At 49.0% G+C, this 18,945-nt stretch overlaps 1 protein-coding gene and 1 pseudogene across 1 annotated transcript; one reads left to right on the top strand and one right to left on the bottom strand.

The window, feature by feature from the left end:
- The first annotated feature begins 9,594 nt into the window (after positions 1-9,594).
- LOC144146110 (CRISP/Allergen/PR-1-like) lies at positions 9,595-10,892 on the top strand. Its single transcript, XM_077678058.1, has one exon. It carries the CDS (start codon positions 9,745-9,747, stop codon positions 10,489-10,491), a length of 747 nt encoding a protein of 248 aa, XP_077534184.1. The 5' UTR covers positions 9,595-9,744; the 3' UTR covers positions 10,492-10,892.
- A 56-nt stretch (positions 10,893-10,948) lies between these two features.
- LOC144146406 (uncharacterized) lies at positions 10,949-17,357 on the bottom strand (annotated as a pseudogene).
- Between the last annotated feature and the right edge of the window lie 1,588 nt (positions 17,358-18,945).

The following is an 18,945-nucleotide window of genomic DNA, read 5'->3' as shown; positions in this document are numbered from 1 at the left end:
AAAACTGTTTCTCGATTCAGCCGCCAGGACAAATTTTAATAACCCTTGAACAAGACGTTAAATAGACAAAACATTTTCAATTTATTAAGCGTAGAAACGTGTTCACTATTTGTCAACATCGTTCAGTAAAAAGAAAACATTAGGCCTATAAGGGAAAACCGTCAATGCATAACTTGTACTTTCAGTGTAATTTCAATTTATTTTTTAATTTACGGCAGAGCAAAGTAAAAACAATTTCAAGTTGAATGCAATTTTTTACCCACCAAATACAAAGAAGAATGGTTGGCGCCCTGGGCCTCGCAGTCTAAGCTCGGCCGCCGGGTCCCAATGGTCTCAACAGACGGCGCTAACAGTGGGAAAGCGAACGCGACATATGCGAGCGCAAAATCTGTGTTGAGTTGAGAGGAGGTTGAGAGCAATGAATCAACGTAGGTGGACAGCTAATTTTTTTAGGTACCTTTACATGAGAAGCCTGGATGCGCAGAGGCTAGGGAAGACTACAAGGCTAACGATGAAACACGGGATGAACAGTGCACAACCAAGGACAGCCAAATTAACCAAGAAAGAAGCAAGCAAATAGAAAAAATAACTGGAGAGAAAAAAAGTTGTCGCCAATCCACGCTGTGAAGTTGGTTTGAAAGCAAAGCTGTAAACGACGAATACAACAACTGCCCAAGCGACGTCGCTTGAATTCACAAACTTGGCTCTACAAAGAGTGAAACCAGAGATTCTGCCAGCCGTTACCTGGGATTCGCGGGGACGACGTCCCCAACGCAGCAGCAGCGTTGGCCACGGCCGGACGAGAGAGGCGGACGCCGCCGCTGTAGCCCGGACGTGAGTCGGGAGAAAGAAAACGGAGAGCGGCGTCTTTCCAAGTGTGAGACAACGGAACCTTGCCATCCTGACGTGCTAGCTTGGGGATACACCACCTCGCGACAGAAGCGCAGACACCAAAACGATTCGGCATGTGAGCGTAGTGATTACCCTTTATACCGATTGAAACTATAGTAAGGTTGAGAATTGTGAGAAAGCTGAGGGAACTTTTATAATCACTATTTATCAGAGCCAGTTTCTACTTTCGCCTTTTGTAATACCCGTTAAAACACAACCGAGTGCTATTCACCAATTTATAAGATGGATTCCCATTCGTGGCAAGCAGTGCGCTAAAGGTAATGTTTGTTTAGCGGCCAGATGTCTGTATGTGGTCTCCACATTTTGTTTTCGTGCCCTGCAAACCAATCTTGAGCGTATCTTTGCCATACGACCATTTGATTTCATCGTGTCTGGGTTACCCAGGAGGTGCTGTCGAACAATTTAACCAAGCCGTGAGAAGGAAGCGCTCAATGAACGCCAAGCTGCGCCAAAACAGGCCCAAAACAACCGTCGCTAAAGCAGACGACAGAGCTGGGTCGCGCCGGTGTTCGTTGGACCGGAAAATTGGTAAAATCGGGTTTTGTTAGATCGAGCTTCTGACTGTATGACTAAATCTAAAGTGACGATGAAGAAGCATGCCGAAAGCGCGCTTTTCAGCTTATGTAACGAAACACTAGAACAAGTAGAGGAGTATATTTTGGACAGGTTGTCAGCGCATACCCGAATTACGAGAGCGAAATTCGGCGCAGAACAGGTACGGTCTGTAGGGCTTTCGGCAAACACTCCCAAATAATGAAAAGTAAGCTACCTCTATCACTCAGAAGAACAATATACAATCAATGCATCCCGGCGGGGATGACACATGGAGCGCAAACGTGGCGCCTTACTAAACAACTAGAAAGCAAACTTGGGTTCGCTCAACCGGCCAATGGAGCTAATTGTGATCGGAGTAACGATCAGGGATATGAAATGAGCTTCCTGGATCAGGGAGGAAACTTGAGTATGTGATATTATAGTTTCTCTAGTAAACAAAAGGAAATGGACTTGGGCTGGCGACGTAGTTAGACGACTCGACAATCGGTGGACCACCAGGGTTCCCAGTCCCACCCACTCTGGGGTCGGTGGGTGGATACCCGAGTGGATACCAAGAGACGGGTCTAGACCAGTGTTGTACGGAACGGCGTTACAAGGAACGGCGTTCCTGGAACTAGTTCCTTTTTGGAGGAACGGAGGAACGCCACCGTTCCATTAAGGGTCGGTGGAACTGTAACGGTAACTCGTTAAGTTTTTGAAGGAACGGCAGGAACGGCGTTCCTGCCGTTACATCGCTAGGATTTGGGTTTTTTTGATGCCGAGGCTCGAGTACAAAAATCCACAAAGCGCTACTGCTTTTCTCTTCCTATAAGATGGTCTTTTTGCCCGCCCTTCAGCCGTACGCTCTTCCTCGAAGGTCAAAGGCAGAAGAATAACCACGCAGCAGGCCGCAGCTTGTGCTTGCTTTCATGCTGGTTGCTTACGCGGCGTTGGACAAGTGAATAGGGCAGCCGCGAGAATGCTTTTCATCCTTCATCGTTTGTCTGGAGAGGCCAGAATGCGCGTCTGGCTGATAGAATTGTTCCATGGCGGGGAAAGAATAGAAAGTTTTAGCAGTCCGTCCATTACGACGTATGCGTTGTTACTGGGTTGACCTGGACCCGGCTGGGCGATTGGGCATTCGTCGCGGTAGGGGGATTACTTCCGCGGGCCTGCCTTCGCTATGTCCGTGCCACCACACCCTTCCTACTCGCCCTTCCTCGCGCTCAGGAGCAAACCGGTCCCGGACTACCCGGTAACAACGTAGCCAACGAAATGGACGGACTGCTAAACGAGATCCGGACATTTCGGTGTCGGACATTTCGGTCCAGGACGTTTCGGTGTGGACATTTCAGTGCACGGACATTTTGCTGCACAACGTCTTGGCCCAGACATTTTGAGCGAGGGGATGTCCCAGGCATTCTTTGAACATTTTAGCTTTAATATTGTAATTTCGTGACTTGATCTGATTTTACGTTCGAAACTTGTGCTTGCGCCGCCGTTCGTGGAAACAAACGCTAAACCCTGGCGGAGCATTGCCACGTGAAACCTAATTTCTGTAGCAGATGGTAAAAATTAACGTTGTTAATTTGCATCCATTCAACCATTATTTGTTATTTTAACATTCATGTGAACAACCCTAATTCTTTAAGTGTTACCAAAGCGGTTTCCTTTCACTTCACCCAACGGTGCAAGAAATTGCTTCTTTTAGTCTATTCCTCCCCCCCCCCCCCCCCAGGAAAACTTCCGCGAAAAAACAACAACAGAAAAACGAGGTCGATTAGGCACGTGTGCATTTCGTTTTAATTATTCTCTCAATCAATCTCGCTTTCGTTGCATTCGGTGTCAGTTCTACTTAAAACTAACAAACCAACGATCGCACTTACGGTGGCGTTACTTAGGGGAGGAGAAAGCTGAGCCCCGCCGGCAATCATCCCCCCAAGTAGAGAGAGAGGGGTGTCACTTGTGCTCCACCATTGCGTCGACTGGACTGCGAAAACTTGAAGGCGATTGTTGCCGCTCTCGTCACACTAGCCTATTCATTTTTTTTGCTCCTTATAATGGGAGGAAGCGATGTATACCTGGGGTGTCAATGATATGCGCGACTTGATGAGTTAATTCCCAAGGGGGCGACTGAAGGCGCAGAAAGAGCAATTCCTGGAGTGGGGGCGCCGTCGATATGACGGCGACGCGCGGAAGAGCATAGCCAGGAAACCGTAGTGGCCATTGTGTTCTCAGCGGCTTTTTAAGTGGCTTTTTGTGTCACATTATAGAGGTTTCGTGCGCCCATGGTGAATGTAAAGCTTTCTCTCTGTTTTAAACGCGAAGTGTGCTATGTCACTGTTCTGAATGTATCACCCAATTCCTGCAAAAGCCTCCACTAAGAGGCTGGCAGTATATTATAAATAAAAATAAAAACAATCACTGCGGTGACGCTTCGGAGACCGTGAACTCCACCACGCCAGTAGGATTTTCAGGGGAAACCGAAAATAATATGGCTGAAAAAAATCTGGTCGAGATTCGAGCGTACAGGCGGGAGGTGGGGGGAGGGGGGGGCGCTAGAACAAAGAATTAAAATGTGGTAAATGTAGGCTTGTAAACATTAAACGAAGGTTGGTTGTCCGGAACACAATGGGTGGAATTTGTATGCCCAACCGGTACGCGCTTAATCAGCATTTAGGACATTAGAACCTGCGGCTGTTTTCCAAAAGGCCCGTTTTTCCTCCCCGGCAATATCCTAGACCAGTGTTCGCGAATTCATTTTAGCAAGGCAGCCCGGCCTACGTAATACTCTTCATAAGGTTTTCTTCATTCTGATGGGCTAGCTAATGTTTGTTACTTTTTGGATATTGAGAGTGTGCATGTAATTTATGTAATTTGAGGGTGTGATTTAAAAAATACAAAAGAGGCGGTAGACCATCGTAAACACGGGTAATTGTCTTAGCTAAAAAAGACCGAATATAAATTAACAACCTGTCATAAAAAAAACGTGTTCTAAAGAATTCAATCGGCTGCATATAACAGGTGTCCCCAGGAAGAGGTATTAATGAAAAAATATATAAATGTAGAATTTATAAAAATACCTGGCAAACATCGAACACGGCATCAATCAAGAAAATAAATTCACTGCTCCAGATTGTTGTCCATAACCCACGTTAGGTGCAAATAAAAATATAACGGCGGTCGCAAACAGGCAAGCACCGGATAATTTGGTCGCCGAAATGTCCGTACACCGAAATGTCCGTACACCGAAATGTGCCTGCACCGAAACGCCCGTACACCGATATGCCCGTACACCGATATGTCCGTACACCGAAATATCCTGCACCGAAATGTCCTCGAGCCGTCTGGAGTTTGTCCGACGCTCCCTGAAAAAATTCGCCTATGCGCGTTTCTTTTGATTATCTTTATCTCCAGATAATCTGCTGCCGGTAGTGTTAATATTCGTATAATATACGTAGTTCGATGTGAGTTTTAAATGTCTCACTTAATTTCGACCCAGGATTATCCGACACTATATTTTAATTTAAAAACCTAATTGTAACGTTAATGTAACGACACGTTCCAATTTTCGAAGTGGAACTGGAACGCGTTCCTTTCGCAATAAAGGAACTTGTAACGGGAACTCGTTTTAAAATTGGCAAGGAACGAGTAACGAGCTTTCGTTCCTATTTTGGAGGAACGTGCACAACACTGGTCTAGACAGAGAGAGAAAGAAAGAAAGTTATTTTCTAGAGAAAAAGCTTTTATTTTTAGAAACAAAACTGCTATTACGGGACTAGGAGAACGGGAAGGCCAATAACCCGATGGAGGGACGAAGTAAGAAACTTCGGGGCGAGGAACGTGGATCTTATCTAGTGGAACCTTTCGTTGCTGTTGCCGTTTGATTTCTTAAATGCAATTTCTTAAATACCACTTAAAAGCTATAGTAGCGTGGGAAACAGCAGGCGACGGTTTCCTGTCGTAAATGTAGTGTTTCCTTTGCTATCGCAGAAATCAAGCATCCGTAAATTTTTAATAAAGGAACATATCACTTATGTATTGATTTTCTGCCTTATATTTGGGTAATGTCTTGTTCTTGTTCAACAACTTTGACAAGTGTCAACAATGGCACCGGACTTGGACGTTTAGATTTGGCTGTGGATAAGACTATTGCGCAGTTTTGTTTCAGTCTGGCCGGATGGCTGAATCGAGTCACAGACAGACCAAAATTTCTGCGTTTACGTGGCACACAGGTGACAAGCTCGTTGTAGGACAGACCGCTATTCACCATTTGGTGGGCCCTTAAACGAGCCATTAGGAGCTTCTGAGCTTAAGACTGCAGCTTAAGACTACCTCACTCCATTCTCTAGATGCCAGAGGGGTCGTCATCTGCACTCCCACAGACGTCGCGCCTTCCTCCCCGAGGCCGAGGATGATTGGCTCCACAGGGTCGCGGAAGCCACACGCCTCTCGGCAACTTTCCTCAGTGCCAATTACGTGCTCCACAGACTTGGCCCAGTTGTCCCGAAAAATATCCTCAGCTGCTGTGATGAGGAGCTTGCGCACGCTGGGAATCTTGAAGTCAGTGTTCTGCCTAGCTACTTCACCTTTCATGTGCGCCCAGGTAAGCTCAATGGGGTTAGCTCGCAGTGGTATGGTGACAACTTTAGAACGACGCACCCAGCTTTTCTGCCGCTACATCAACTCTGAACTTCACCACCCGGTCTTTTACCGGTGGCACCGGTTCAAGAAGCTGCTTCTTTGCTATCGGTGTATCACACGGGATACCTTTTGATGTCAGCCAGGCTAGTATGTCAGGCTTGCGTGAGGACTTGGTCGGGAGAGTCTCCAAGCATCTGCAGTGGTAGGACGCGTCGTCCATGACGACAACACTACTCTGGGGCAGCTTAGTGAGAACAGAGTCAAACCAAGCCTCGAAATGCTCGCCGTATATTTCCTCGTGATAGTTCCCCCCCCCTTCGTTCCTCTGAAGACGGACAAACAGCCGGCAACAAAGCCATCCTCGTTGCCGATGTGGATGACTATCAGCCGCGCTCCTTCTTCGGAGGCCTGTTTGAGCCCAGTTGTCAAACTACGCTGGAAATCGTCCTGAGGCGATTTCACTGTCTCATTGCAAGCCTTCGTCATGGTGTGGCCAGTGTTTACCCAAGTTTCGTCTGTGTAGAACACCTTGCGTTGCTGCTGCCTGTACTCAGTGATCTGAGGAAGGTACTTCTGCCAACAAATCAGCATGTCCTGGCGCTAGATTATCATCGAGTTTCGTTCGCGTTTCTCAAAGGCGAGCCGAAGTCGCTCAGGAGGCAGCCGATGGTCCACGTTCGAAAGCTTGGGAGATGCTCACTCCTCCGAAGTTCTCCGGCAGTCTTCTACGCAGTAGGAGGCTCGTTGCGTCGGAAGAAATAGTGCGCAATGTTTCTCAGCGCGCACAAAGTGAAGCCGTCGTACTTCTCAGTGCGGCGTCTGCGGTTATCACTTCAGGGCCTTTTCCGCAAAGGTGTTGTCATCTTCCCGGCCTGCGCATTCGATTTGGATTTGATGCCCAAAATCTTCCGGAAACTGACACGGTGTACTCACTTGTCGTGCGGCAAGTCTCTGTCGCGTTAAAGTTCGGGTGCACCTCTCGCAGCTTCACGTATACGTTCAAAACTGTACGCTGAACGTGGCGACAAAGAACAATGCTCCTGCAGTTCCTCCTGCACAGCTGTTTCGTCGTTGATAGGCTTTTTGGGTGAGGTGAAGTCGCTCCTGACCGCAAACGCGGCGAAGAATCTGGAGTCGAAGAAACAGTAACGAATGCGGCTACAGGTGGAACGGCGTAGTCATGCTCCGCCCCCCAAAAAATCGACCTCATACGAGACGTCTATGTTGGAGAATGAGATGGAGGGAAATTTGCGCAGAAAAATAAGGCCACAATACGTTAATACTTCATAATTTCAAAGCTAATAAATAATGCATACGTGTGTAAAATACTACACGTAAACCATAAAAAGTAACCCGGATTTTTTTTTAATTTTTCTCAATAAGGTTCTGTTGTGTCATTTTTGCACCGACTTTTGAGTGGAATGGCAATTTTTATATTTTTACGTTTTGATAACGTTAGTTGTGGTAATGTATCTGACATTAAAAATTCAATTTCAAGAACGTTAAGTTCACTGGTTTTGTTTTTACGAGTTTGTATTTTGTGCTTCAAAAATATTCTCAGTAATCACTCCTTGCGCCGAGCGGATGAACCGCCGGTTGCGGTGATGATGCGCAAGGGGCAACTTTCATTGCCGTTATTAGGTTGTAACCGAGTACAGCTGGGATAGTCAGTAGACAAGAGTGCTATTAATAGGAGTCAGTTAGTGCTGGTAACATATCGGATTTGGCCATTTGGGGGTATTAAAACCACGTTACTCTCCCAGGCAGCGAGGAGCGGCTTTTTCTGCCCGCTTTTTTTTTTCAAAAACTATCGCTAAAATGGGGCCCAGCTCTTTGAGGAAAGCTTGATAGAATTCGGCGCTGATCCCATCCGGGCCCGGTGACTTATTCTTTGTAAGTTTCTCGATTCCGCAATCTACCTCCCATGCAATTACAGGCAAGTTAATTTGGTCTTTCGTCGACGAATACCGTGGCCGGAGCCCATACTGCGCATGCGCACGCAGTGTGGCACCGGTCTGCACTGGAAAAGTTCTTTGTAGCCATACAGTTTCTTAGAAACTCTATGTTTGTAGCTGCCGCAAAAGGCTGCCGCCATTTTATGCCGGCCATGCCCGATGCTCCTGCTGTGGCTGCCCTCGACGTTTTTGCGTGCTACGCGTTCTCGGTGGAAGGCTCGGAAGAAGTTGGACGGCAGCACCCGATTTATTGATTGATTGATTGACGGAAGATAAATTTTGACCACCTGGGGATATTTAACGTGTGCCGAAATCTCGTACCCACGGGCGTTTTTGCTGTTCGCTTCCCTAAGAAAAGCGGCCGCCGTGGCCGGGAATCTAACTCGCGTCCTCGTGCCCAGCAGAACAACGCCTTAGCCACTGAGCCACCGCGGCGGGTGACGGCTGCACCTCGGACTTTGTTCGCGGCTGCGGACAAGGGTGAACCAAGTTTGTGGCGGTGTCCGTGCAGACGACTTTGGTTTGACGTCGGAGCTGTTTCCCTAGCGCTGAAGCTCACACTTTTCTTCGTTTTTTGTTGTAGACTGCGTGCATTTAGTATGATTGGGGAGGAATATATACGCTCCATAATTGGGAGCCCATGCTCATCAGCCCCATCTTGTTCTTGGTATGCTAAACGTCTCGAAAAAAAAAAATTGTCACCGTCAAATGGCATTCTCTACTTCGGCTCCGGAGCATACGTTACGCGTTTATGTGATACACCCCGCCAGGGAAAGTGTCGAAATTTAGGGCTTATCAGCATTACCAACATATGGACTCTCGCGCTGTGCTCTGCGCGTGTATGAGCCAGGAACATACAAACAGCGAAAAAAAGAGGACTCGGGGTGAGGGAAAGCGCAGACAAGGGCTGAAAAAACAACTGAGAATATTTATTGCCGCTCACAAATATAAATGTCTTTCAAGAAAACAAATACAACAAAAACAGCGCGATTGCAACCTGAAAATAAAGGTAGACGTAATCACAGCGTGCCGTCTCTAAACCCTGTCGAGTTATACCCTAGCTCATAATATTAAGCAATTTATCTCTTTCTCTGTTAGGGCCACCGACAGCTTGCTGACGCACTTTTCTTCACAGCTCACGGCTATCTCAAAGTCCTCGTACACTTCCCGCGTACCGGCGTCCTTGCACGTTTTCATGATGTTGCAGTCTAAGTGAGGCACGCAACCGCAAAATGCACAGTTGCACGCCTCGTCTAGAAGACTGCAACATCATGAAAAAGGCAAGGACGCCGGTACGCGGGAAGTATACGAGGACTTTGAGATAGCCGTGAGCTATGACGAAAAGTGCGTCAGCAAGCTGTAGGTGGTCTTAACAGAGACAGAGATAAATTACTTAAAATGATGAGGTAGGGCATAACTCGACAGAGTATAGAGACGGCACTTTGTAATTACGTCTACCTTTATTTTCAGGTTGCAATCCCGCGGCTTTTGTTCTGTTTTTGTTGCGTAAAACCCATATTTATTTGAGAGCTGCAATAAATAGGCTCAGTTGCTTGTCTGCACCTTATCTGTGCTTCCCTTCAGTCCTAGTCGTCATTGTTGTCTTGCTGTGTTTATGTTCAGAATGAACCATCTGGCCACACTTTAGACGTCAAATCAACCAGGAATCGCAGACCACGACCTATAGGAGTCCCCAGACATGAATAGCCTTCAGCTGCTCCTTGCCGCCTTTTGGCTTCCGTCGCTTGTTGTTCCCACTACACAGGAGTGCAAGGAGGCTTACAAGAAGCGGCCCACCCACACAGCGTGCTTGAAGCCGAACGAGGATTGTACGATCCACAACCGAACCGTGAGTGCTGCGGACCGCGAGCTAATTCTCAAGCTCCATAACCACTACCGCAGCAAAGTCGCCAAGGGAAAGCTTGAAGACTACCCGCCGGCCAAGAACATGCTCCAGTTGCTCTGGGACGAAGAAATGGCGGCCGTGGCGCAGGCGTGGGCCGACCAGTGCATCAAGCTTGGTGAAAGGCTGCATCACGATAAACTTCAGGACCGTTTCACCACCAAGTTCAAATCGACGGGCCAGAACCTCGCCCGGCACGCCTCCAACAAACCCCTTACTCCCAAATGGAAAGCCAGAATCAAGCATTGGTTCGACGAGTACCCGCATTACGATGCGCAGTACGTAGATCGGTTCGAAGGCAGAGGAAAATTCGAAAAGTTCGGGCACTTCACCCAAATGATTTGGGCCAAGACACGGTTCGTGGGCTGCGGCTACGCCCACTACAGCGTTCCTGGCAGCAAGGGCCGGTACGAGGAGCTCTACGTGTGCAACTACGGCCCCGTAGGCAACGTGCGGACACTTCCAATCTACAAGGATGGCGAGACCTGCAGCCACTGCCCTGACGGCACAGAGTGCGTGGAGGCAACGGGTCTTTGCTTGTAGTCTACACTAAAGAGTCTAACGAAAACCACTGCCACGACTATCAAGACTGCCAGTGACACTCGAACCTAGCCATAAACTCTGAAGAATTCTGGGAATGTCCTCTCGGCGTAAAAAATGTGCCAGTGGCAGCGCGTTTGCTTCTACGCTGCCCTGGTGCAATCTGTGCTGCATGTCCGACGCCGTAATTGCTAAATTCTACTTCAACTGACGTAACGGTGACTATGCCGTAATTGAAAGATATCATGGTGTCGCACCACCCCGTCTCTGCTGTTGGTCATTTACGAGCTCAAGGTGTTGTCGGCACTTCTTGTACCTTAAGCGTTCGGAAAAAATACTTGTCTTCCTACGAGTATTTCTGCTTGGTTGAATGCTACGATAAAAAAATAAAGTATGTACCGAGTGGCCTTCAGTTTCAAGTTTTTTTTTCTGTGCACCATTTTGTTGACTCCCTCGTTTGCTACACAATGTGCCAGAGGAAGCTACAATACACAACAGGCTTTTTAGCCGAAGCGGTAGATACAGTCATAAGGAAGATATTTCCTGCCCACCACCATGCCCGAGATCTGACACAACGGGCTAGTCGGCAGTTCGGCGAGAAGTGGCGTGCTGTCCCCTCTATGTACCCCCCTCAATGTACTCCTGCCCACATAAAAATTTAAGTTAAAGCCGTTCCACTCAATGTGAAAGCTGTCGGAAGTGCAGAGCAGTGATTCGCCATAACGGGCGATAACGGATAACGGCGCTGCAGCGCTGTTATCCGTTCGCTGCTACCACCTAATGCAATTAAAATTTCCCGCCTTCGCAGTGCTCGCACGCCCCCTGCCTGAAACTGCGCCAGCGGGAGTTCTGTTCTTTTCGTGCTTGTTTTTCCTCCCGCACGTGCCGGCGCTGCACTGCCACTTTTTTTCATTTATTATCGTAAAAACCAATACATGGCTTGCACGTGACGCCACGCTCGGCCGCTCGCTCTGCTGCAGCCATATTAGTGCAGTGGTGCCGGCAGTTCGGCGTGAGCAGTTCGGAGAGCGGTCACGTTTGCTGCTGAGCTAGTCGCTTTTCGCGCTTTTCCTGCATAAAACCCTTTAACGCGACCTACCACCCGGATCTTACGGGGCCTGCACGCGTGCGGTATGCAGAAAACTTCTGGCTTCCTGCGTACGTAGAGACGGTGTAGCGCCAGCATCATCACCTTCGTCAGCGCCACCATCATCATCGGTAGATGGGCCAACGGGGCACGAAGGACCCGCAGCACTCAGCACCCGGTCTCGGAAGGGCCCCCTCGTTCTATGCGCCTCGTTCCGACCATGGCGCAGCCAACTCAACCACAATAAACGTGGGCTCGGCAGCACCGCTTCATCGGCCGCCTACAATTTGGTGACCCGGACATGATTTTTACGAACCTCGGCGGAGGGCTCGCCGGCGGCGTGGCCGGAAAGTAACGCTGCCTGTCGATAAAAGTTGGCTTCTTGGTTGAGGACGTCGGTGTCGTCACGTACAAGCGCGTCGTGAGGTCTTCGACGGAGTAGTATCGCTGCTCTCGCGGTTCGGACCGGAAGCGACGCGGCGGCTGGACGTAGCGGTCTTTCTCTATGGTGAAGTAGCCGTCAGGCTGTGCGTGCAGCTTGTGGCGACTGCCGTGGTAACTGGTGTCGGTCTGGTCGCCGAAGTAGAAGGTCTTCGAGGGCCGCGAAGCCGTGGACAGGTTGGACTCAGGGCTGCGGTTCCTGCCGCTGCGTCGCCCTGTAGCGCCACCATCATCACCTTCGTCAGCGCCACCATCATCATCGGTAGATGGGCCAACGGGGCACGAAGGACACGCAGCACTCAGCACCCGGTCTCGGAAGGGCCCCCTCGTTCTATGTGCCTCGTTCCGACCATGGCACAGCCAACTCAACCACAATAAACGTGGGCTCGGCCGCACCGCTTCATCGGCCGCCTACAAAGGTGCAATTCAAGAGGCTAAAAGACATAGACTTCACTTCGTCAAAGGGGAAGACGCGAAAACTGGAAGACATCATTATTAGCAGCAGTTCAGTAGTGAACGAATAAACAAAACGACTGGACGTCCCACCAGCAACCCCAGAGGAGCTTGCCGACCTGTAGAGAGCGTTTCAGAGCACAGACGGCATACCTGCAGTATTTTCTGTGCTTCCAGAGTACTGTGAAAGCTTCCAGGAGCCTGTAAAAACACAGCCTGCCCATTTGAGGAAGTTGTATCGAGATGAGAACTAACTTGGAAGACAACCTCGACACGCTTTTCAAGAAGGCCGACGACTTTCTGTCCACTTTTTCCATCAGGGAGGACACGGTGAAGACAGTTGAGGGTGCAACAAGGTAGCAAAATAACTCACCAGACTGGTTCTTTTACCGTGCTGGCAGGGTGACAGCTTCGGTAATGAAAAGTCTGTGCCACACGAGTGTGCAGTCCTAGCTTATCGCTGGTAAAATCTGTTTGCTACCCTGAAAAAAAAATTCCCTCAGAGTTCCTGCCATCATGTGGGGCTTGGAACATGAGCAAGATGCTTTAGAGGCTTACAAAGCCAAAGAAGCTGCAAAGCACCAGAACTTCCAGTGCCACAGGTCTGGACTCCACCTGAGTGCTGCTTACCCGTTCATCGGCTCAACCCCGGACGCCATGATCTCGTGCAACTGCTGCGGAAGAGGTGTCGTGGAATTTAGGTGCCAATTGTTGCAGAGAGAGATGCTCAAGATATCACCACCAACATTTCATGTCTGAGTTACGCTGATGGAAAATTTCAGCTTTTGGACAATCACGCGTACTACTACCAAATTCAGACACAGATGACTGTGCCATGTTGACTTTTGTGACTTCGTGGTGGGGGGGACCAAATGCGCTACACATTGAGAGAGTGAGACGCAATGATCCGTTTTGCAGAAACATTTTTTTCTTCCGCAAAACAGTTTTTCCGGAATGTCATCCTGCCCCAGTTGCTCAGCCGATACTATACGAGGCAAGACGGAAGTCGTGAAGAACAGCCAGCAAACACAGTAGAGTACTGCTTCTGTCGTGGACCGGATACAGGCAAAATGGTAGCTTGTGACAACGAGGCATGCAGCTACAAGTGGTTTCATTTCTCCTGAGTCTGACTAAAACGGGCACCAAAAGAGAAGAAATGGTTTTGTCCCGAGTGCAAATAAGGCAAGGACTTATGTCTGGCTTGCACAGTTTATTTCACCACAGCTGTGCCTGCCAGTGTGAAGAAAGAGACTATCTTGATGAAATTTGCTAAAAGAGCATGCAGTGTTTATGATGGGAATATAGAACAAGCTTGCAATCTTGCAGTTTCGCTTGAGGGACAATTGCCGCTGTCGCTCCATGTGGTTACCTATTAATGCACTGACTTCTTTATTAAGCCCTCAGTGCCATGTTTCTTTCAAAACGAACACTCTGCACATGAGCGCCAGACAATATTGAACACACCTAACATCTGTGGGCACCAGGGTTCCGGCCGCAAGGCTAGCTCGGCTGAACTCCGCCACGGACCGCCGACAGGCGTAGCGGCAGAGAACAGCAAGGAACACACAAGACGCAACGAAACGGCCAAACTCGCGTTTATTGGCGCTCCACCAATAACGTAGTCGACTCCTCGCTCGTCCTGACCCAGCCGTCCGGCGAGGATCAGGAGGCAGGCGCAAAGAGGGTAGACAAAGGAAGGGCAAAGCCGGATCTCCGGTACTCACGTCTGTCTTGGTTGCTGGCTCGAACTCAAGAGACCTTCCTTCGTCCCGCGCACCGAGACCGGCCCACCGGGGCCCCGAAAAGCCAGTCACGTGACGAGCGACCACCGCGACACGCGTATCCCGCGGCGAGAGTGACGCAGTCGCCGAAGGAAGAGAGGGAGCTTTCCCCCCTCGCCTCGGCGGCGGGGGGCGAGGAATAGGGAACGCGCCAGGACTCTGGGTTTCTCACACATCAGAATACAAAAATATGTTGAAACTGCATTGTACAATCATTGTATTACTGCATACCTACAAACAACACGGAATTAACAAAAAGGTAAATGGTCACCTTGCCACTTTAGAGTAATTGGGTTGCAAAAGTGCATTCTGCCGAGGTTGCTACTCTACACATTTCAAACAAAACAAACAGCAGAAACATAACTAAAAAATTCGAGTGCAACCACAGTGGCACTATAGGAATGCCAGTTTGTGTTTTAGTGTTACAAAAAAGTAGTGCAATAATAATATGCAGACTGAAAATATGCAGACTGCAGACTAACTATAGCTGAAAAATAACTAGTGTCTAATTTTCAAATGCATCGTGCGGAATATATCTTCCTTTCTTTGACTTGAACCATAAGTTTGTTTCTGTTTGAAACATTAAAACAACATGTTTTATTGCATCCAGATTGTAATTGAAATAACTGGAGTAACAAAATGTTTCCGTTGATTATGAGGTTTAACGAGCCCACGCTACGCAGGCGATTAGGCACACAATAGTGGAGAGCTCCGGATTAATTTTGACCACCTGGGGATCTTTATCGTGCGCTCAAATCTCGAACACAAGGGCGTTTTCAGTTAAATGTTTCCAATCACAACTACCGTTACACAGCTGACGGTACAATGTCATTCGTCAACGGAAAGCACCTGCTCAATTAGCGGATTGTTTCAGTGATGCTAGTATTGAAAGGCACAGATTAGAAAGGGCACACCAAACAGTAACAATTTTGTCAAGTGGAGTCAAATTATCTCCTGTTTGGCAAACCACATAGTCGATGGGCAGCGTGGCCTTCAGGATTACATACTTATTTCTGATCAGCCCTATCACCCTCTCGACATGAATCCTGACATTGGCTAGTTCCCTGGTGCTTAGCCCGTCTGCTGCCGACAGTTGCTTCTTGCCCTTGGTGAACGCTGGCACGTGAAGTCTGGCGCAGTAGAAGCCCACACTTTCAGACACATTGAACCCTCGGTCCGCAAGAACTGCGTCACCCGGAAGTAAGTTGTCTAAAAGACCGCGGTGGTCTGTTATGTGTCTATCGTGTAGGTAGTTCTGCCTACTGAGGGGGGTTCAGGCAACGGCCTCGTCAAAACATCACGCACAGAACATTGCAAGAGGAACAATTGCGCTTTACTCAAGCAGTGGAAAATGAAATATAAATGGAACAGGGGATACAATCAACCAAGCACATAACAAAAGCACTTCAGGGTCCCAGGGCTTACGGTACGGCGGGACGAACGGCGGGCCTTGCTGACGTGCGTCTTCTTCGAGGTGGCTGACGGCGGGGGCTTCTCTCTTGTGACCGGCGGCGCTCCCGGCCGGCAACTCCCCCCGCTACCAAGCACCGCTGCCCTTATCTAGCGTGCCCAAAGATGTGCCACGCCCCCCCTCCATCGCACAGTCTTTCTGCCGTGTGTTCCCAGATGGCAGGAGAGGTGGCGCGCGGCAGTTTGAAACGGCCTAACGTGGGCGCTCACAGGGGAGAATCCCCACAATCGCTAGCATGCCCTCCCGAGATGAATTTAACAGTGCCTTGAGGTGCAATGCCAATCAAATACTTTGCCATATTACTGCCTTTGTACTGAGACCATGTCTCACTTCGGGGCAAGTATGATGAAGGCCTTTATATCTTTGTCTCAAAACAGTCAATGATAACTGCAACATTTTCCCCAAAAGAATCGTAGAAGGCTTGAGGCATTGTGCGTTCCAAAGAACTTCTAGGTGGCCACAATATTTGAGACTTAAGGCGGCAGTAGGCAGCATGCAGCCATTTGTCGAATATGCGCGACACTGTGGCCTCTGACACGTTGAACCTAAAATCAATGTCAGTGATGTGCAAATGTAGTTTAACTTCATCAAGAAAAGCAGGAATTCCTGAAACTTCAGCAAGCTGTTGTTAGCGTTTTGTGACATAAACCCCGCTACAACGTTGAACAGCGCGTAAAGAATCTGGAAATTCGCCATGCCGGTGTAGTACACAACTTTGATGTCGCTACATTTCTGGGCATCTTCAGTCAGCTCCAGCAGCTTGTTTTCATTTCGGGCAGCGTAGAGGCGCTCGTTTAAGGATAAGCACTCCATCTCCATGGCTTCAATGTTGCTCATTGTCAGGTCTGTCTGGACTGCGATCCCTGGAACAAAATTAGGTTGTTGCATGGATGATCATGCAGCGCGAAAAATTCACTTGAGATGCGGAGAGGGGTTATGGGTAACATGACTGGCAAAGAAGCAGACGGAGGTTCGACATCTGAGGTATTCCACCGGATGAAAAAAAAAACTGTCTCTCCACTCTCCGGCACACTCGGTTTCAAACCACGACGATGAAAAGACGCTCACCTGTTTCGTCACTGCTCTCTACGCCGACTCCGTCTTCCGCTGGCGCCGGCGACAACGAAGAAGCGGCAACTGCGCCCGGATGCGTCGTCTGTGTTGTTGCCGCTGCCTGGGCTCTACGCTAGGCGTCAGCTGCACGGGCCTGGTTCCGTCGTATTTTTGAGCGAGCGTGGCGTTCGGGATCTCCACGTTTCGCGCTGTAGCCGAGTAACAGCGTCGGGGCCCAGTCGGGTGCCTCTTCCCACAGCTGTGATGGTCTGCCTACGGACGCAAGGGCATGTTTAAAAAACGAGATTCTTCCTAGTGCTTCTGCATTTCGCAGCTAAACAATTATCACGCATACGCCGAGGGCTTACCTTTTTCCAAAGTGTGCGCCACAAAATGCCAGTCCCCTTGGTGTTGAGATCGCCACGGTTTATCCGCGCCAGCCACAGACTACGTCGTTTCACGCATAGCTCTTTCGTGCGGTCGCCCTGATGGTCGATTACCTTCGGAAAGCGAAAAAGTTTTTGTTTGTTCATTTGGTCCAACATGTACGGTTGGAGCATCTAACGATTGCACAGATAACCATTGAGACGCGCTGACGGTCTTCGCACGATCGCTACACATCGATACGACTGGCTGCACCACGGCACCGGCATGGCGGAATGCTATCCCAGAGTTTGTAGCCGTGACGTCAGTGCAAGCCACGTATACGACAAGCGTATCCTAACCAAATGAACGCTGGCGCTTCCGGTTAATTACGTATATTTTGCCTCAAATGCACCTAAAGTTTTCTTTGCGTTAAACAACGCGGAGATGTATGACAAGTGCCAGGGGTTCACGAGTTTCGAACCCTTATCTCTATATCATCTTGGGGAACAGCGCGAACTAACAGGGACACAAATAAGAAAGAAGTGAACAGGACAAGCGCTTGTCCTGTTCACTTCTTTCTTATTTGTGTCCCTGTTAGTTTGCGCTGTTCCCCAAGATGCAAGTACACCAACTCGCCCAGCTCGCCACCTTGCTATCTCTATATTAACCGCTTGGTTTTCGAAAGCCTCTGGGTTACGGCGCGACGACGGAACGCAGTGTGTGGCTCTGCTTGGGTCCATCGAGCGAGCTACGACGACAAGCCGAGCTCCTAAAGTGCTCTGCACGTAAAACCTCACAAAAGAACAAGAACTCCACTTTCGAGGCATCCAAACAAACACCTTTTCCGCACCCAACTAGAGCCCCATTCCACCCCCTCTCCCTGTACTTCTCGCAATTCCACTTCTGTGAGGCTACGGGCAAGCTTTACAATATTATGTGGGGCTGTGATAAAAACCCCAACCTACCCCCCCCCCCCCCCGCGCCCTCCCTCTTCCATGAGCACTGGGAGAGAGCACTGTCCAGCTCGTACCCTGACGACCAGCTTTGGTTGGTGAAGAGAGCCCAAGAAGCCGGATGGCCTCAACAGGTTCTGGAATAAGGACTGTTCTCCAAGACTAACTGCTCCATAGGGACGTTCATTCCTCCTCCTCCTCCTCCATATAAATGAACAGCAACGTTATTTGAAACAGTGCCCGGACCATATAAATACCTTGGTTGTTGTTTCACATACAGCCTTTTATATTCGAAACGGGCAGCGTTCCTCATATATACAACTTCAAGCAGGGCACAAGTTACTGGTAAGTAACAGGAACTTTCTTGGAAAAAGTTTCTCTTAAGAGGAAATTATGTGTAACTGACGTAAGAGTGTTGCTGCAACTTTAGCTAAGACAGACAGAGCGAGAGGGAATGAGAGGGAATGGAAGGGACAGATATTGACAGAGAGAGAGGCAGGCAGGCATGCAGACAGGCGGGCGGGCGGGCGTAAGCAAACCTGACGCTATTGGCACGCTGGCTCGCGGGCAATTTCCCCAATGTCGCGAGCAAGGCGCAAAATGTGCTAAGGTGACAGGAATTGCGCTTCTGTTCCAACCACAATGTTCAGTCTGCCAAGAAAGATAGCAGGAATTGATAGATTATGGAGTTTAACGCACCGAAGCTACACAGACGATGAGGAGCGCCGTAGTGGAGGGTTTGGAGTAATTTTGTCCACCTGGGGATCTTTAACGTGCGGCGAAATTTCGAACAAATACATTATTATGAGCAGGAGCCAAGTGATAACTGATGTAGGCACCAAGTTTTTTAGC

This window comes from Haemaphysalis longicornis, unplaced genomic scaffold (genome assembly GCF_048455015.1).
Source record: "Haemaphysalis longicornis isolate Haplotype H1 unplaced genomic scaffold, Haemaphysalis longicornis Haplotype H1 scaffold_7, whole genome shotgun sequence".
Lineage (NCBI taxonomy): Eukaryota > Metazoa > Arthropoda > Arachnida > Ixodida > Ixodidae > Haemaphysalis > Haemaphysalis longicornis.
This window is presented reverse-complemented; position numbering and strand designations above follow the sequence as displayed.